The sequence below is a fragment of the Tympanuchus pallidicinctus genome, unplaced genomic scaffold (assembly GCF_026119805.1).
Source record: "Tympanuchus pallidicinctus isolate F22 unplaced genomic scaffold, pur_lepc_1.0 scaffold14, whole genome shotgun sequence".
Lineage (NCBI taxonomy): Eukaryota > Metazoa > Chordata > Aves > Galliformes > Phasianidae > Tympanuchus > Tympanuchus pallidicinctus.
In genome coordinates this window covers 12,066,606-12,086,986 of record NW_026294659.1, presented here as the reverse complement: position 1 = coordinate 12,086,986, position 20,381 = coordinate 12,066,606, and the positions used below count along the sequence as shown (strand labels likewise).

General features: G+C 43.0%; 1 protein-coding gene across 4 annotated transcripts in view; it reads right to left on the bottom strand.

The window, feature by feature from the left end:
• Window positions 1-20,381, bottom strand: part of CBS (cystathionine beta-synthase) — a 56,137-nt gene that overhangs the window by 25,899 nt on the left and 9,857 nt on the right. For 2 of the 4 annotated variants that reach the window (XM_052674238.1, XM_052674240.1), the window contains exons 6-17: window positions 19,556-19,635; window positions 18,324-18,458; window positions 17,711-17,780; window positions 16,054-16,145; window positions 14,868-14,993; window positions 14,162-14,246; window positions 13,856-13,961; window positions 12,952-13,026; window positions 12,105-12,239; window positions 11,110-11,218; window positions 8,133-8,217; window positions 2,959-6,949 (exon numbers count right to left, since the gene is read on the bottom strand). The exons of 1 other annotated variant lie outside the window; for it this stretch is intronic. In XM_052674238.1, the coding sequence (XP_052530198.1) occupies window positions 6,840-6,949; window positions 8,133-8,217; window positions 11,110-11,218; window positions 12,105-12,239; window positions 12,952-13,026; window positions 13,856-13,961; window positions 14,162-14,246; window positions 14,868-14,993; window positions 16,054-16,145; window positions 17,711-17,780; window positions 18,324-18,458; window positions 19,556-19,635 (1,208 nt within the window). In that variant the 3' untranslated portion in view covers window positions 2,959-6,839. Of the gene's footprint in view, window positions 1-2,958; window positions 6,950-8,132; window positions 10,384-11,109; window positions 11,219-12,104; window positions 12,240-12,951; window positions 13,027-13,855; window positions 13,962-14,161; window positions 14,247-14,867; window positions 14,994-16,053; window positions 16,146-17,710; window positions 17,781-18,323; window positions 18,459-19,555; window positions 19,636-20,381 lie in introns of those variants that run through there. One more of the 4 variants, XM_052674242.1, reaches the window with a different exon arrangement.

Here is a 20,381-nt window from a genome sequence, read left to right as displayed (position 1 = left end):
CCCAGGATGAACGGTCTGTTCTTTCAGCCTGTCCTCACAGGGAGGTGTTCCATCCCTTGGATCATTTTTGTTGCCCTCCTCTGGACACGCTCCAACAGCTCCATGTCTCTCCTGTACTGAGGACTCCCCATCTGGACGCAGTGCTCCAGCTGAGGTCTCACCAGTGCAGAGCAGACGGGCAGCATCACCTCCCTCACCCTGCTGGCCACGCTTATCATAGAACTCATATAGAATCATGGACTCTGAAGTATCTGTCACATGTTATACCATGTGTGGACTCCTGAGGTGGCCTGCGCAGACAGGCACACAGGACACTTGGTTATACAGATGCAGCTGGTTGCCACTAACAGAGGAGGCTGCTTTCCAAAGCCTGAGAGTGGGCCTGTGTGTGAAAGAACATTCATCTGTTAGAAGAAGCAGTGATGTATTGTTAGCTACTGAAAAAACAGCGCATCCTGCAGTGTATACAGCACTTGTGTCTGGATTTCTACATATTATTTTCATAAGAATAACACAGGAGTGCATAGGCTACAAGTGAATTTCCCCCACAGAAGGAAGAACAGGCTCTTTTTCTCATGGCCACGTCACTGCTCAGGTCCCTCGCTGTCCTCCAGCAATAGCACTGAGCAACCCACCCTGCTTGGCATGGAGTAAAGCAGCAGCTGGGCTTAGCCATGCATTCTCCCACATTCCCTGCAGCTCTTCACAGAGGGAAGCACAGGCCAGTCCTTAGAGCACGAGCCTGTTTGAGCTGGCTTCAGGCCCAGCAGCCAGCCCACAGTCTCTGGGCAGGCATTCAGGCCTGGCACAAAGATGGCTGAATCCCAGGTTCAGGCTTGGGGCAACCTGATCTAGCTGTGGATGTCCCCTATTCATTGCAGGGACCTGGACTGGATGGCCTTTAAGGGTCCCTTCCAGCTCTAAGAATTCTGGTTGTTCCCAAAGTGGGATTCAGCCACCTCTATCCTCAATTCGTCTTCACTCTTACCCTGACCCCATCCTTCTCTTTCCTCTTGGCCAGCCTGGAGCCACATCTCCGTGCTCACCATCTTTGCTTCCACGTCGCCTCTCCTCACCCCTCATACACTCTCCCCAGCCTCTGAAGGCGTGACCTGGGGCAGGCAGATGGGGATGGCAGTGGTAGGGGACAGGACCAGAGCCCAAAGCCTTCTCTTTCGCCTGTGGCTTCAGCCCCTAACTGACCCCAGAGGGCCAGGGCAGCTCCTATTCAGCTGAAAGAAGCCCACTTGCCACTCCCACAGAAACACTAGCCCAGAGGTAGGCAGCCTGGCTACGTTCGTTATCGCTCTGTTTCTCTGGGGAAGGCTAACAGCTGGAAATCCTCCCAAGGCCCTTTTACAGACACCTCCCCTTCCAACAGCACACTTCTGGTAAACACAACGTCCTCAAGGAATATTCCATGAGCAAAGCTCAGATGGATTTAGTTTTACTTTGCACTGGCAAAAGGTAGTGGCACCTCCATTAGAATCACGTGTGTTTTCTTTCTTTTTTTTTTTTTTTTTCTTTCCCAAAGGGAATTTATTGCTTTCATAAGGTAGCTTTCCGGACTGAAGTCCTCTGATTATCTCCACAGCCTGAACAGAAGATTATACCCAGTAATTTTCCCTGTGTCGGTGATCCACGAGGAGGGGCTGCCCTAAGGCTAGGGATAGCACAGGCCTGGCAAGGCCTCAGCCATCAAGAAAAGTTCAGATCTGGGGTGCACGCAGCCACTGCCTGCAACAAGCAAACCCAAGGGCTGCTACTGACAGGGCAACCTCTGGGCACACCATGGATGTGGGAAGCATCACACTGCAGTTACATAGCTGCACTGGCTAAAACACCTGAACACCTCACATTTGTTAGAGCTCAGCTCCTCACTTGGGACCACAGCCAGAGCAGCAGCATGGCAAGAACGCCTTTTGCCTACTCCCAAAGTGGAACTTGATCCCACAAGCTGCCAGCTGCTCTCCGTGTTTCGTTAGCCTTTGGCCTTACTGCTGGAACCACACGCCATGCTTTGCAAAGGTGAGCCTGGGAGCAATGCTGGCCTTTTGCCTATCACAACCACTTTTGCATCTCAGTGGACTGCCAAAAGTTGAAGGTTAGGCAATGAACCACAATTGCTGTGGACAAGGACAGCATTTTGACTAATCAATATGAAAGGGATGTATGTGGAACGTTTCATGCACCATTCACCTGCTGGGTTGCTCCCCCCACAGATAGTAAGCTGGAGATAAAGCACGTTCTGCACCAGAGAAGGAAGACTAAATGGAGTTCCTATTGAAAAAACTCATGAAGTAGCTGCAACTTCATGCTGCATGACCCTGGAACCTGACGCATGCTGAGGCGACCCATCCTGCACCTTTCCATCCTGCAGGTGATGGAAAAAGGTGCCAGTGAGGCAGGCTGGCATGATCCAAATGTGTTTTGGAGACATTTGAGCAAGGGCTGATCCCACAAAGCAATGGGAACTGCAAACCAAGGGGTGAAAGGTTTACATCCTTGCCTGACAGCTATAAAATGCTTTTACTCTTGCTTACCTTGAGCAACTGGACAAGAGGGGACAGAGCTGAGCAGCAGCATGTACATATAGCTCTGAAACACATGCAGTCACACTGGCTCCTGCCAGCAGCTCCTTATCCTCAGTACAGTTTCCCTGCTTGGCATTTACATCTATAAATCTCTTACCTTGGCAAATTAGCCTTAATCTCCTTCTCATTGCCTCCTCACAGCGTGGCAGGCTGGCCCCTACCCTTTGTATTCATTCACAAACACCTATCCAATTGACCACACTGGCAACTTTTACAGTAGGAACTTCAGTCACATTTCAGCCCTACCTCTGCCTATTTCCTTCCCTATTCTGTAATAGGGTAAGCCCCGAGAAATTTCTGACAGCCTACAGTCTAACATACTCCCAGCTTGAACTGCCACTGATAAACAAACCAGACAGAGCCATTCTGCAATCAAATAGCTTTTATTGAATTCTTTACATCGTATTGCAAATGTTTGTGCAATGAATTTTTCCCAGCTCCTTAAAACGTAAAAAGTCTTCCCTTTGTCATTGTAGTGTGCTGATGCTACACAGTTAGAAAGCCTGTTGGACAACAGTCGCAGTACCAGGCAACTGCTAACAGTGAGCACGATATGCTAAACTCACAACAGAACTTTCCAGAAACCATTTAGCAACTTGGTGGGCAGGGGACTGGTCCAGGCACTTAAAAGAAACTTGGCTACAAGGAGTTCTGAAGTCAGCCACAGCTTGTGGAAAGAGTGGGAAGTAATAATATTGGTCATTACAATTTCAAAATGATCCTAACATTCTTGCTTGATAACTCCTTGCAGAATGTACAGCTTCTATCGGATAAAAGTCTCCATATGAGAAAATAAAAGCATTCTTGCAGAGTAAAGAAAAGCAAAAGGACCGATATTCTCCTACAGTGACACAGCACAGTTTATATAAATAACCATGTGCAAAATAGTTTCCAGGCTGATGGTCAGCATGTACTTAACCAGCACAAGTAAACAGAAGATACAGACACCCACTTCAGAAGAAAAAAACAAAAAAGTTCTGTTCAAGCTTTAGACTCAAACTCTGGATTAAAGACCAAACAAACAGCAATGTCTTTCCTGGTCCTCATAATATTTGAAAAAGAAAGAGAGATCAGTAAAGCAGTAATATATAGCCCTACAGCTTGTCACTAGGATCAAGGTAATAAGAGCACTTTCAGGTATGCAGTAAAGCATCACGCTGATGAACTTTTGCATCACAGGAACTTCCATTCTGCAGGAACTCCCATCCCCTTGCTGTCTTCATCCCTGCTACAGGAGAGAGCTCTGGAAACTTTTTCAATCATTCAGAAACTCCAGTTATTTCCCCAGTTCCACTGACCATACAGGGTTGCTACTCCGAATAAGAGCAGTCAGTGAGCATCTCCTTGGGCCAGTTCAGAGCATGAAACAGTTCCTAACAAACTGCATGCAGAGCAGCACAGTTAGATTAATTTGGGTTATTTGGATTGCTTTTGACTCACAGCCCTTCTTCCTTGCCAACTCTGGTCAACCCTTCTGTTGTACAAGCACCACCTGGTTTTCAGGACATAGCAGAGATTAATTTATGAACTAAAATAAAAAGCTAAAATCTTCATACTTCCCACTGTGTCAAAGGTAAAGCTGCCCATTAATCTGTTTCCTCAACCTGAACATAGCAATCCTATGTCTCTCTTGTACTGCCCTTATGAGAAGTGAGGCAACTGCCCTCTGCCTGCCATCCTCAGATGTCTTGCCAAATTCTGTTAGGCTGGGATGTGGAGTTTTACAGTCACAAAAGGAAAAGGAGAAAGAAACTAAGTGCCCTCTATCCCCATAGACAGGATCAGATGGAAAAACATGGAGAAGAATCAGATTAGTAAAGTAAATTAGTAAATTTTTAAGAGCAACAGTAATGCCAAAATTCAGCAACATTAACAGCTATGGTTGTAGCAGATATTCCAGTCAGCAGTACTCAGTGAAGTACAGACTCTTTCACAGAATCCAAGGATGCAGAGAAAATAGAACCAAAGAAATAAGTCCCTCTTGGTACTCCCAGGAAATACATCTGATAACAGTATTTGAAATAACTGGGAAAGAAACTTAAAAGTTGGGCTGAAATACTAATGTGTGCATACAACTGACCATTCACAGGTTCTGCCTACACTAAGAAGTAAGCTGTTAGAATTGCTAAGACTTGCCCTTAACTGTACTAATATATTTATGACCCCTTGGGGAATTAGCTCCAAAATTCCATTTGAAAGATGACTTCTTACATCTGTCACTGGCAGAACCGCTACAAAGCATGAGACAAAACAACAAAAATTAAAGAAACCTACCGTCCTCTAAAACCAATTGTTGTTGAAATGGCAAATTTTTAGATTGTATGGCAGTTTATTCCAGAGTCTTAGCAAAAGTTGTCTTAAATCTCACAGGAGTATAGGTAGACTAGATATTAGGAAGAAATTCTTTAATGTCAGGGTGGTGAGACACTGGCACAGGTTGCCCAGAGAGGTTATCACACACTCAAGCTAGATGGGGCTTCAAGCAACCTGGTCTAGAGGGAAGCGTCTCCACCTATAGCAGGGGGGTTGGAACTGGATGATCTTAAAGGTTCCTTCCAACCCAAACCATTCTACAATTCTATGAATTTAATGGTTAAGCCATATTTTAAGGTAAGTATCTTCTGGTGTCATTCAGCCCTGTTCCACAATGGGTATTAAAGATGAATCATTCCTGGAGTGTTCTTCCTCTCCCCAGTGAGCCAAACTGATGACTCTTGCTGTCTAGCTTCTATGAAAACAATTTTAAAAGATGAATCCAGGCACTAACAGAGTCTCAAAGAGTGGATCTAGACTATTTTCTGCCTGTAGAATAATTCACTAGGGATAGAGCATCAACCTGTTAATTAAAATTGCAAGGCCACCTGCTTCCATCCAAGTAACAGAGCAGATCTCTTTGGTGACTTCTGCTTCCTTTCTCTCCTCTCCTGACTGCAACCCAGCAACTCCCAATTCCCAATTTTTTTTTTGTTTAGTCTACCAGTCTCCATCACTCATTCTTGATGAAAGTGAGTTCTCAAGGGAGGCTGTGTTATATTACTTCATTACTAACCCTATTCCAAAAAGGAGAGTTGATGACTAAGGAGGTAAACGGAATAAGCGTGGAATTAACCTAGCTTCCATTGTTACATCATTAAAGAACTAACATATCTACCTGAAGCTTTTTTACAAAGTTCTTATTAGCCCCAGAAAAAGAAGCAGCTAGCAGACAAACCAGCCAGTCACACTGCAGATGGATTGACAGCATCTCTGGTGTCACTTTGGCTTTGAGCTCTTCCCTACCTTTGTGTTTCCTGCCTCCGCCAAGTCACCATCAGCCAATAGGCACGTGCAAAGATTCTGCTTCATGGTTTTGCTCAGCACTGATGTGGGACAGAGCTTTCTGATGGAGGACAGAGAACACCTCTCCTTGTGGCACACAGTTCAATTCCACTGTCACAGGGAAGCCAGCAGAATAGAAAGAAGAGATAAAGCTAAGAAATGTCACTCTTACTGATCATAACTTTCATTCTTGGCAAAGAATGGCAAACAACCTTCGGGCAAAAAGCTCAGGCTTTCTTTCTTTCCATCCATGCTTACTAATTGAGGTATAGTTGGAATAAAGAGAAAGGTCTATCTTTGCAGTGAGAGCTAGTGCACCATGTAGAACAAATCACTATTTTTTGTTTGTCAGCCAAGTCAGCTCTGTCTCAGAGGAGCTGGTTGAACCAAACCTCAACTCCAGCCCTCAATCTCTGCTCCCATTCTACACTGACGTCACCAAAAGGGAAATACCTACTCCCTTCTTCACAGCCCAATTCCATGTTTTTGTTTCTACGCTATACTGTCTAACTTAACAACCCCGCACATTAAAAAGAAATGCCTTCCAGAGCTCTTAGACTTCTGCCTTATAACTCTTTTCAACATATTTAATTCATCTGACAATATTTTTGAAAAGCCAGGCTTTGGACACAACAGGTAAGGAACACACCAGTTAATTTAGGCAGTATTTTTACACACATATATATATAGGTAAAAAAATAAATTGTCTTCAGAAATATCATGTAACTTGATTATGAAACAAACTCCCAGAAACTGTGCAATGAGTAGAAAGCATTAGCTGTACAGCTGACACCAGGATCGCTAACTGCTTATTTTCAGAATTTCCAAACAAACACCTTAACAGACCATTCAACCTAAGAAATAAACCTGATTCTTTGTTGGAGATTGCAAAATATTACTGAAGAGGCTCCTGACTGCTCCTTGACTTTAGTTGATCTTTCTTTCCCGTTCTCGCGCAGTCACAAAGTTGAGCAGGTCAATGGCCGTAACAATGCCAAACACCATTTGTCGCTTACTGGAGGAACCATCAGTGTGATCTACACAGGAACAAAAAGGGGTTTTCAGCCATTAGGAGACACAAAGACACGCTGTCCCACCACTGGTAAACTCCACGCCATCCTAGCCAGGGCATTGCTGATGTCCCCCTGTATATCAGAAAGGCTCCTTAACACAGGCCTTACAAAAACTGAAGCAGTATGGAAAGGATAGGGTTTCATCATCCTTAATTTCAGCATGAAAATTCAAACCAAATCCTTTGTTATACAGCCTCACTTTCTTTATACATTTGTTTCTACCACTCTACTTGAACGGGTTACAAACTGATAACATCCTGTTTGACCTAAGGGTCACAAGACTAGGATGTGCAACACTATCTGCCTCAAATACCCCCATCAAATACCCCCATCAAAGGGTTAGCAGAAAAATACAGTACAGTACCCTTGCACTTACACCAAAAACCTTATTAACACTCTGAGCAGTGCTTCACTGAGAGCACAGGTTCAGGAGATATTTCACTGCGACCATAAACCTTTGACCTGGGAACCCAATGATCTGAAACATCCTCTGTCCCTTTATTTGTGGTCTAGAGTTCCTTGTTTCTTTGGCTGTGCTGAGTTGCTTGGCATACTTCTACTGTTTGTTAAGACAGCTAGATTGTCTTAGACTTATTTATTCAGTCTTTGTTTCACTGCAAGCTTCCAGTGAGATTCGAGGTTATGTTAGTCAGCACGGAGCTGAGAGCACATCTTCAGGGAGATCAATAGGAATAAGCCCAAGTGTGTTGACTGTTCTTCATTTGCAGTAATAACTGACACAGCTGTCAGCCAAACAGATCTGGTGAGTCGTGTTATTGTTTCAGTCTAGTTTCTCATCTATGTATAACAGCTCTACAGCCGACCTTCAATGATTTTTCAGTCATTTCCAGTTCATAAGGAAAGCAGTGTAAAGAGTTTTGAGAAGGACAGAAAAGAGTACAGTTTGGAGTAAAGAAGTGTCTGCTGAAGGGGAATAAGTTACACATATTACGTTGGCTTAAGGAAGCGGTGTCAGCATTGACATCAAGCTCTTAACTATGCTTCATTAAATTTAAGATTTTGCTTTAGAAGGAAAAAAAATTGTAGTCAACCTGTGACATTCATTGTGATAGAACTGCTTGTATTTGCTTCTTGTTACCACTCTTATAAAGATGGCATCTTTCAAGGTGCAGTATATCATACTCACACTGAATCTGTTCGTGAACCACTAGAGCAAAGTGGTCTGTTTCCAGGATATGAGAGAGCTTCCCCAAGCTGTCTTTCAGGTTAATCTGAAGAGAGAGTTACAGAATTCAAATTAAAGAGCCCCTTATATTTTCAGTAGTGTATAATCACCTCCATCTAGTGTTAAAAACAGTACCAGCAGTGCTCACATCTAAAGTACTGTAAAACACAAATCAAGGCTGAGTTAAAAGATCAGAAAGTTTCCTTTTTTTTAACCTCTAATTTCCAAGAAAATGAAGCAAACAACAAACCCGTATGTGAAATTTTCATTCTGATTCTGAAAACATAATGTATATACTGAACAGCTGAAAAGGGAGAGGATAAAGAAGTGTTCCATGTGTAACAAGAGGTATTCCATAAAACTCAAGATTATGCTTGGTGATTTTACTCTAGCGAGACTGGGAATGAGCAAATGAATCAGATTATGATCATTGTGGAAGTGAATACAATCTGAGAACAGGATCAGGGAACAGCCCAAATGATCCAAAACCAAGGGTGAACATTGCTCAGCTGCACTGTGCCCAGGTGCAAATCAAGAAACTGAGAATCAAGAATTCATTTGCAGCAGTTCAACTTTGAGAAGACTAAACAAGAAAGCACTCCACACTGGCTCTGCAGAAAAAAACCCATTCCTTCTGAAACACTCAGCTGGAAACTTTTGAAAGAACGCATCAAGCTGTTCTTCCTATTAATGCTGCTTTAAAGTACTTAGCAGCAGCAACAGGTCTATCACCCAGGCAACTTCACAACTACCAGCAACAACCACTATCTGGCATACTTCAGGGTTTAAATTAATTTGTAGTAAAGGTAAGTCTTGTACCACAGGCTAAAAAAGCTTTTATTCTGCAATGAGTTCTGCTTGTGACTGGAGAATACACATCACCAGCATGAGCAATTGGGCTCAACTGGAGCACGGAACTCTGGTTTCTATACTGAGAGAGATTCCCTGCTGCCTGTCTTTAATGGACCAGCAGGCAATAGTGCATACAAAAGCACCAATCCTTAAGCTTATGTGTAAGGCAAAGGATGGCGGGAAACCTGGATTTACTACCAAGTCAGCTATCAGTCACCATCACTGACAAGCAGTTCTGTGCAAATTTGGCTTCAAAGCCTAGCTTTAGAATTTAGGTTCAAAGCTCACTGAAGAATAGAACCTCTTGCCATCTCATCGTGCTATCAGTAAACATGTTTTGAGAGACCAGGTAAGCTAAATGACCAGGACAAGCAGCCCATAGGCACTACAAGGACAGCAATGAAGACCTAAGCATGTTTTGAAGCGTTAAATGGAAATCTGACAGAACTCCAAAGCTTTTTTTCCACCTGCCTCACTGCTACTCACTCAATCTCCCTAAATATATTTTGCCCATGCGTTTCCCAACATTTTAGTTTTTATTTTTAAATCTTTTTAAGTCCTTACAGCATTAGCCTATATGCATGCCACCAAGCTACACATGACTAGGACTGCTTGTCTGAGCAAGTAACATGGCATCATTCATGACCCTACAAATAAATTAAAAGGAGGCTCTCATCCACTTAGGATGCTAACAATTAAATGGTTTAGGACATTGACCAAAGTCACACCAAGAAACAAGCTAACAACTACTAGGTATAGAGGAAAGTGTCAGTTTCCCATGCTGCTAAAAGACAGTTTTGCCTTCGCATTCACAGGTTAAGGGGACTTCTTACTGATGCATTCTGTGGTACAGATCCTGGCTGCAGTATATCATTTCAGTGACACAGATGATCTGTTCTCCCAATTTCACCAGTGAACAAGCCAAATAAACTTGATCAAAGCAGTAAGAAAAGCAAAATTCACAATACTTCTGAGGTTATGTGCATTTAACCACGTTTCTCTATCAAACCATCAATTCAAATGGAAAATAAATGAAGAATGATGCTTTTAGTTAGTATGTTAGCAATACCACTGCTCTAGTGTTGCTTCCCTTCCATCCTCCACCAAGAGACAACAAAGCTGAAAAGAAAAGTTAAACGGATCTATACTGAAGAAGCATGAGAGAGTTCAAGCTGTCCATGGAAAAAAGCCACAACCTCAGAAGTGCAGAGAATTGGCCACTACAGCTAACACCACTGTAGGTACACAAGCAAGTGCACAACAGCAGCCCCAGAAACTCTTAAGGTGTCCAAGTGAGGGAGAACATTGACCAAATAGTTTTGTTACGCACCACATTTCCACCTGATCCTTGATTATCTGCCTAGGAAGGAAAAAATACATTTACATTTGGTCTATAAAGCTAGCATTTCCTCTCAACTTCATGGATTCTGTAGTTTGTAGACTGAATGGCAGCATTACACATGCTTCCTGAATTCTGTGAGACTGCTGAAAATGAAAACCTGGTGAAAGCTAAGTTAAGCATTCAATGTTAGGAAAATATTTCTCTTGTAAGTGAAGCAAAGCAACAGCAACAATACTCAAGCATTCTAGAAGAGCAATCAAATCTGGGAAATTGTGATCTCCTGCCACACTATATTGCATGGGCAAGTAAAACCAGTGAAATTCATACATTTTGACACCAACAGCTTTCACTATCAAGTCATCCATCCCTGTTCTAGGAAGACACCTGATAAAGAAGGCAGTTCCATTTTGAGCTGATACAGAAATTATTTAGTAAGAGCTGTTTCAATATCTTGCTGTCTTTTCTGTTGGAGAGTCCATTGCCCAGATAAATGCTGGGTTTTGGGGAGGGAACAAAGGACAAGCACGGGAGAAGAAAGCCTACTGAATTAATAGAAAAGCCCAACATAGGGCCACAACACAAATCTAGGAGCTACTAAGTGAACTAGGTCAGAATTGAACACAGGTCCATGTCTGCACTCAAATCCAGCTGTTCTGTATGGTCCTGGGTAAACCTTACCCAATCTGTAGTGTTAAAACACCTGCAGTTGTACTTTATATCAGTGAATGTGGAATTGCTGCTTACCTGCTTGAACTGCTTGTAGATAACTTTGCTGACTTCATCCGAAGGCTGAACTTTTCCAGCAAGCAGTGAAGAAAGCATGTTACCTAGAGTAACCATGCCCAAAATCACCCTGGAGAACAAGAGAAATAAGATATAGCTAACAGTACAAGTGCCTTTAGTGTTCCTAGAGATATAAACACCCACTCTCAGACAGCCTGCAGAGGCAATTCTGTGTTTCTGCAGGCGAAACCTGAAGTCCAGTTCTCAGAAGTGCTAGAAACACACATAATGCAGTAGGTGGCTGGCCCTTCTGAGAATCTAGCTCAAAAGAGGACCTCCAGCTTTTTCAGTTGGAGAGCTTTTGAAAAGCAGATACAACTGTTTTATGACCTCAATTCTCCTTCTGAAAGGTATGACAAGGCCAAGGTCATGCTGTCCTCAATTTTGCTCGCTCTCCTTCACCCTACAAGCATACTACAAGGAATGTAAAAAGGAATCCCTTGTGTGAGCACCGTGCCTGGAATGTAACTGGGCAGCTCTGTTCATTATTCAGCCTGCCTTACAGCAGATGCACAGGGTACCTACAGCATACCAACTTGCTTGGGACACTCTAGCTTATAGGGGAGTCAGGTCCTCATTTACATTGTAATACAATACTCTGAAAAAATTGGTGGAAACTGTGGGGAAGATGGGTAAGTTGGGCATTGTTTGTTTTACACGTGAAATTTGGTTTTGATAAGTTCAACAGCTGTCATAAAAAACAAGGAAGCCAAGCTGGAGAGATACACAGAGTGTCATGCCATAAAAATCACTAGAAGCTTATAACATGAAAGGCAGGACCATCACAGCATGACAACATGCCACCACTGGTGTGGCAACATTTAAGGCTACTTATAAGAACAACATTATTATAATGGAAGAACGTATTGTACTTCTATTCAACACCTGAAGACAAGCCTTGGCACCTGTTGAGAGAAGTGATATGTATGGATGAGTAGTGATATATATGGACATACCCAGATTCATCAACAACTGGTACCTGGTCGAACCCCTTCTCCCGAAGAATTTCAACAGTCTTTGCACAGGTAACAGTTGGAAGCACAGTCAGGGGAGCCGAGAGGCTTAACTCCTGAACACTGACATTCCACCACCTGGGACAAAACAAAAACCAAACCTATTCAAGCCTTAGGGTGAGAAGAAAACCAGTTGCTCACCTACCGTGGCATTTGCAACTACAGGAATGACAAAAACCTGCAAGGAAGAGTCTAGACTGTGCCAGAGCCAGTAAAGGCTTCAAGGCTTTACAGTTCTGTCATCAGCATCAGAAATTCATTCAGGTGTGAGAAAGTTTAAGACTGAAACACTTCTCCTGTTTTATCTAATTCTCTGGATTACAGTTGATTAGTGAAAAATAACAAATGTGGGAGCCTAGTAGTTATATCTTACAAAGAAAATTCCAGGCTCCTGCTGAAAGGGTTACATTTACAGGTATTACAGGTAGCAACTATAGAAGATCTTCCCTCAGTTACACAGACTTGTAATGCTTTGCCATCAAGAACTCTGCTGCTGTTGGTAGGGTTCTCTGGATACTACTCATTCACTTCAGACATAACCCCTTTCATTCAAAAGTTATCAAATATCAAATTTTCTTCTGTTGCCACAAAGACATTAAATAATTCAGGCTGACTTAATAAATAGTCACAGTATGCAATAGCCAGAGTTACGCACCAACACCACAGCATGAAAGATCAACTAAAACTCAAAGGAAGTAGTACAAACTGCAGTGAGCTTTAAATTAGCAACTGCCATAAAGAGGGTTGCTAAACAGTTTCATAAGAATCCAAAGGGATCCGACGTTCTTACCAAGGTTTTTTGACAAGGTCTTCTTCTGTCATGAACCCTTTCTGAATCATCCATTTGTCACTCAAGAACTTGGACCTGGAAATTATCAGGCAATAAAAAGCTCATTAGCAGGCTGAATATCTAACAGCAATACTAACACACAGTGACTGTTTACAGCTCACTATCACTAACAATGAAATCATAATTGAAAACAGACTATTTGCCATCCAAGCTTACCAGCCAGGCACATACTGATGAAATATTCATAGAAAGAAAAATGAATCCCATTGAAACAAAGCTTCAACTACATTAGTCCCAATTCAGCATGTACTCAGTGCAGGTCTTTCTGTAGCCTGTAGTCTGGCTGTCACAGTAGATGACTGCACAATACAGTGCTATTGTGTTGGATGCAAAAGCAGTCAGGTAACAGAAATAAAGAGAGCACACTTTGGAATACATTTCAATGTAGTGGGTATGAAATTTCAATGTAGTGGGTATGAAATTTCTTCTCAAAGCCCCCACATTGCCACCTGTCAACTCTCCCCAGCACTGGCTACTGCCACAGTAGTGCTGTGTACTGCTGTGGACAGAGACAGAAAGAGTGGTCAACAGCTTTTAAGAGATCCTTCTGGGAACAGAGTAACACCAAATGGCCTCAAATAAATTTGACTGAGAGCAAATCTTTTCCATGAAGACCTTAACTAACCAGTTTATGGCTATATACTCAAATGAGACACCAGGAGGAGCTCTGCTTTCGTAAGGCTCCACGCCAGACCTTGTCTGGATACACAGTTGTGCCCCAAGCACATTCCTTGCTTCAGCAACTTGGCTCTACGAGGGATATGCATTCAATTTGCCCCTGCTGTAAGAAGGTCTGAGGGACTGTCTCATCCTTTCCCCACAGAGACAACGAGCAGGTTCTTACATGTAGTTCCTGATAGAGTCAGGGAAGATAACAACACAGCGCTGACCCTCCTTCAGCTCTTTGGCTGCCTTCACAGCTACAGACATTGCGCTGCCTGAGCTGCCACCTGGCGAAATGCATAGCAGAGGCAAAACTGTCAGAATATACGTGCAATAACAAGAATGAAAGAGAGGAGGAGAGTCAGCAGAGGAGCCCAAGGTGAGGAAGGCAGCTTCTGAAGCATTAGGAGGTCTCTGTGAACCACACAAGGCTTTAGCCTCCCACGTATTACTCAGAGATACCCAAATGATTCATGTCTGCTCTTACCACACAGGATTCCTTCCTCTCGGATCAGCATGCGTGCTAAAGCAAATGACTCCTCATCATTGCTCTTGTACCACTGGTCCACCAGCTGGAAGGGGGCAGGAAGACAAAAACAAGGGTCTCTTTAAACGAGGAATATGTAAGGGGGGGGGGGGGGGAGGGAGTACAGAACAGCACTATAAATTCAACCCCATACTCCTTGAACCAAAGGCTGTCATACTGAGCACCACATGCTTAGGATTCCATCCCACAGATGGGAAGTAGAATTTCTTTTTTTGCCAAGGGAAGATGACTACATTAGCACTGCAATCTCTTTATTGAAATCTGTTACAAGACAGTCAGAGAGTATCAACTTATTTCCTCCCCCTTGGAGGGCTTCCCAGGGACACAGCTTCTGCTCAGGACTGGACTACATAGTCATACTGCTTTTGAGAGAGAGTGTTGGATTTTATCCTATTTTTATTATTTTTTTAAAAAGGAATTATGATGTTGTACAAAATTGTTATCTGTTTCACAGCATTTCTCCTAGCATTTTAAGACAAATGCACACTGTACAAAAGCCATTTGAGAAAGCTTTTCCTGATGACAAAGAATAGGAATCATTCTGCCTGCCCCCTCACCCCCTTCAGCTCAAAGAAATGCTTTCCCAAGTTTCTTCTTCTCTCACAACCAACAGATGGCAGAGGTCAGGAAATCAAGAATGACTTACAGATCTATCCAACACGGTGGGAACAAAATCGTATCCAATTCCTTCCACTTCATACATTGTCTTGTCGGTCTTGTTCAGTTCATCGGGTTGAGCAAGGATGGAGCCTTCAGGATCAACACCTATGATCTGGTAAAAGCAGTTTTCACTTTGCTACCATGACACACTGTGTTCAAGAACACAGCTACCTACAAGCAAGCACTTGGCTTTATTACAGCTGTTGGTGTCACTGGCTCCACATGCAGCCAGGTAACAGCAGACTAGTCTGCTGCTCATCTCTGCCTGGCAACTCCCATCCCCCCTCCAAGCAGAATGCTTTGATGCTTTAGGTTGGATATCAGGAAAAATTTATTCTCAGGAATAACGGTATGGCACTGGCACAGGCTGCCCAGGAAGGTGGTGGAGTCACCATCCCTGGAGGTACTCAAGAAATGTGGAAACATGGCACTGAGGGACATGGGCAGTGGGATGGTGGGGATGGGTCAGTGGTTGGAATAGGTGATCTTAGAGACCTTAATGATACTGTGATTCTTACCACTGGACAACCCATCTTGTCTCCTCAGGCTGTGGACATTAAGTGAGAGGCACTACTTGTTCTACAAGGGTTTTGCTTTGTTTAGCCATAGGAAAGGGTTTCAGAGACAGAACTGTCTTCATTCACGTGTCAGGCATTATTGTAGTCAATATGAGCTTATGTTTGGCATGAAATACAAGCTTTATTTTTTTTATTCCCCTCCCCTGACTATATGGGAAAATATTAATGACTGAAACTGGATACCAGCTTCTGGGAGGAAATCCAAAACTGCACACTAGTACACATACCAACATTGGTTCGTGCAGAGAAAGGCTCACTTGGCAAAAACCTCAGGCACTCCAGAAAGTGTCAGAAGCCAAGCCATGGTCAGGAAGAAACCACAAGGCTGCTGTGAGCACCAGCAAACATCCCATGAAAGAACCTGAGGGCCAGTTTTCACCTGCTGAGCCAAACCTGAACTCCAGTCAATAGCAAGACCAGAACATAATGATTTCAGCCAGTGTCTAAAAACGTTTCTTCACTGCTTAGAGCTACTTTCAACTGAAGAATTCCAAGAGCTTCTCTTAGAGACCCAGGAGAGGTTTACAAGCAATGGGATACACCAAGAAGCAGAGCAGTTTGAAGCTCTAGACATACTTTAGGCTTGCCACTTACTTTGCAACCTGGACACTTCTCCTTCAGCTTTCTGGAGACACCAGTGATGGTACCTCCTGTACCAGCTGTAGCCACAAACATGTCTATTTTTCCTGATTGAAGGTGAGAAAGAAAAGGCAGTTGTGACATTTCCCAAGGATGATGGATTAAAAACTCACAGTTAAGTGTAGACTTGATATAACAAAATCACAGAAAGCAGCAAAGTGGCAAGATAAGGCTTTCTTCTTTCTAAGAACTGTGTTATGAGATCATCTTGCTTCATCCCCATTTACTTAAAAAATGGCTTTGAAATGCCCTTCAGTAGCCCAGCAAGGCAACAATTTGCTTCAGGCAGAGCTAAGAGGAGGTCCACTGAGTTGATGATACCTATACTTTTCCTGTTGCTGTATTTGTTGATAAAGAATAATTCATTATTGAACTTAGAATGAGTAGCACATTTTGTAAGTGAATTTACAGAGCGAGTGGCAAGAGCAAAGGATAGATGTTCACTGAGAGAGCTTGACACTACCACTCTCTTATTTCATATATTGCTTTGGTCACAAGTGCCCAGCAGAGCTATCAGGTATGACAGTTCATTCTTCTGTCAGTCATCACAGTTTTCTTGGTGCACACACTTGACAATTTTGTGAGCAAAGCACATTTTAAAAGGTCAGTTTGTATACAAAGCCAAATGCCTTCAAGTCAACAGAGCAACACTGCACTGAGCAGGTTCTGTTCAGAACAAGACTGGTTTAAACTCAGTAACAACAACTGAGCCACTCTTGATCCGTAAGGTTATAAGTAGAAACAGGAGAGTAACGAACTCATCCAAACTCCAGGTTTGTGGAATAGCAGTTTGTTAAAATTCACTCACTTTGAAATTTCTTAACATTTGTCACAGAAAGACAAACTATGTCCTCTGAACAGTTAGAAGGATGGGTTTTTTTGGCAGGGATGGAAAAGAACTCTTCACACAGTCCTCACTTTCAACAGAAGAAACATAATAACCAAATTTCTTATTCCAGTGGTCAGGGTCCCATCAAAGCAGCTTAACTGTACTGTTTTACAGCGCAGGTCAGTAGCCTCCTATATGGTCTTTTCTTGCAGAATCACACTGAATGCCTCCAATAGCTCTTGGGCTCCTTACCAGGATGTTAGCCCAGCTGAAGCTCTCTGCTGCCACACCCCAGTCATTTCTGGTACTCCAGCTAGGCTGCCTAGAGCTAAATGGAAATGATCCCAGAAGAGAAAACTGGTCTTACTGGTGACAGCTGCAATGTAGAACAATTTGTCCTCCCAGGGTCTTCTGTTTTAATGAGTTTTCAGTGTGATGGAGCATTTAGTTTGAGAATGTAAAAATACCTAATTCTGTGTTGTGAGGTAAAAAGAAACAATCCTTTCTTGCTACTCTAGGTACAGGTTTTTGGTTGTTCCCCTCCCCCCCTCCTCATACATGATTTAAGTATCACTATTTTCTCCACCTGGAGAACCTTAAAAACAGAGCATCTATCTTTAATGGAAAACAGTCTATTAGTAAGAGAAATGGAGTAAAGCAGTTCTCTAATGACACACAGCACGTGTACAAGATTAACCATCTCAGGTCCCATCTTCCAAGAACATAACAACAAAGAATATGAAAGGCTCATTAAAGAAGAGGCCAGCAGCAGAGCAGTCTTACCTTCACACTGTTGCAGGATCTCTTCAGCTGTAGTATCATAGTGTGTCAGGGGATTGCTGGCATTACGGTACTGCATTGATAGACAAAATGGCCATTAAGTAGACCAGAAAAAACACCTACACTATCAGACATTTCAAGAACGTGACAAGTATTCTTCAAGCCCCACAACTGCTACACGCACTTTCCAGGCTGTTTCTTTATCTATTACCTGGACCTAGGCAGAATGCCTGCAGAGAGGTACATCCTCCCTAAATGATCTGCCATAAGGGTATTTCTGAGTTACCAGCAAAATCTCCAACACCAAAATCAGACTTGGCTGTGGGACAGTTTCTTTTAAAAAGCTGACCCTTGTACCAATTCTTCCACAAGGCACTATTAACTCAGTAGAGAAATCCACGGTTTTCTTTTCTAGCTTCTCCAAACATAGGCTTACTGCTGCCATCTAGTGAATATAAAAGCTCACTACCCTACAGCATAGTGACCACTCGGTGGGTCATTTTTCCCCCCTCACAGACACCCATACACTGTAGGAACTTCCAGACACGGACATAAGGACCAACATAGTGATACCTCTTGCTGTGATACACCTACATCTCTGACACTTTATTCTTACCTGGTCTAAGATATGTGCATTGGGGATTTCATTCTTCAGTCTCCATGCTACACCCACGTGAGATTCAGGAGAATCAAACCTGGCAGTAGTTGGGGTCCTCACAATCTCAGCACCCAGAGCTCTCAGGACATCCACCTGTAGCAAAAAGAGACTGTCAGAAAAACTAGAAGTTTCACATAAGAACTCAGTACCAAATTCCTGCTGCCATTCTGGGTGTTTGAGTCTGTAGGTACTATTACTCCATAATGAGGAATCTCATTTAAGCAAAACTCTGTCTTGTTTCGTGCTGGTCACACAAGCTCTGATCTCTAACAGGGCTATAGCCCTCTTTTTTTTTTTTTTTTTTTTAAATCTAAATGCAAGCAATATATATTTACCTTCTTCAGACACAGGCATCAAAGGAGACTCTCTGCGGCCCTATTGCTCCATACTGCTCAAATACTGAGGGCAAGACAGTCAGGCAGAGCAAGGACTATCTTCAGAAGGGACGCATTTGATGCTCTGTGGACCATGGCAGTGGCCACGCATTATCTTTCCTTCCAGGGCTGGTAATGGGCATCCCCTCAGGGGATGCTGTTCATGGCTGCTCTCATTTGTGTCATTGACATAAGTGGTTTTCCTGACACTTATTTGCTTCTTCAATTGTGAGGCACCAGACCTCTTCTCCACTCTCTTGTCTTCAGATACAGTATCACTCTAGGTGGAAGCCTGAAAAAGTCTTGCTCTAGAGCTAGATGTTTCCTGCTTTTTCACTCCCAACAGAAGTGGGCATTCTCCTTCCTGAGTTGTGGTGACACAATTCAGACCCTTGCCAGCATCTCTCAGTGTGTTAACTCAAGAAGCCAAGCAGGCTCACCCAAGGCTCAGCCTAGCGCAGAGCCCAAGAACATTCGAAGCTTCAGCCATTGCCTTCCCTTGTCCTCCTTTGTTCATTGGGGGACAGCTAACCCAGGGACACTTTAATCTGCAGTGTAGATCTCAAGTTCCCTAGATACCTGTGATGACAGATCTCCAACTGACAATGCTGCAGGGACAGGTCCTAAACACAATTCTGTCCATGGCTGCCCAGCCAGGATCTCTCTTGGCACTTCAGCAGAAGTCTGTCTTGTCAGCAATTTAGAGCCCAAGAGCCTACATCACTGCTAAAACCACAGGACTCATTTGCATGAAGAACTCCACCAGTGCAAGCAAACTTACTTTTTAAACACTCAAAAAATAAAAGCACATCTGACCTTCTCCATACTCATTTTCTCTGGCATCACAATGATACAGCGGTAACCCTTCACTGCTGCAGCCAAGGCCAGCCCAATTCCTGGAAGCAAGCAGAGACATGAAGAGCACTAAGTGAGAAGAAACAAAAACCAAAACCCACAAGGCCAGCTTCGGCATGTTTTAATCAGATTCTCAAAGAGACTTGAGTACAAGGTCTTTAGAGGAGAGTAACAAAGTTTCTGGCTTCTGAAAAGAGAAGGACTTACAGACACTGTTTCTTTGAAGAATGCAGCCCAGAGAAAGTTCAGCTGAGGGTGGGGGAAATGTGTATTTTTATGTACTTATCAATATGAGCACATGAAAAAGCCAGTGGTCTGCATTTCACCTTCCTCTTGCCTGTTTGCCATCTCAACATTTTTCCAGAAAAATCTCATGAAAAGAATGAATTTTAAGCTAAGGAGGACGTGGAGCAATCTTTTTGATGTTAAGAATATTAAATTCCCTACTATTCTGCATTACTCATTCAGCATTAAGTCCCCAGTTTGCAATGTTCCTAAATTAACTCCTTTCTAAAACAAGAAAATTTAGATTCTTTGTGTGATAGTGGCTGTAATGTATTACATCAACTTGTTACAACAATGAAACACCTAGACTGTTAGAGACACCTCATTTCTAGTTTGAAAGTCTGTACTTCCAGTCTGATCTCTGCCTTTTTATCAGATCTGATTTCTGCCTACTTGAGCAGTTAAGCTCGGAAATACCTTCTCCATTGAGATGCTTACACTTGTTATCATAATGCTTCACTACAAAATGAAGAAATGGACCAAGGCAGCAATCTGAGATAGG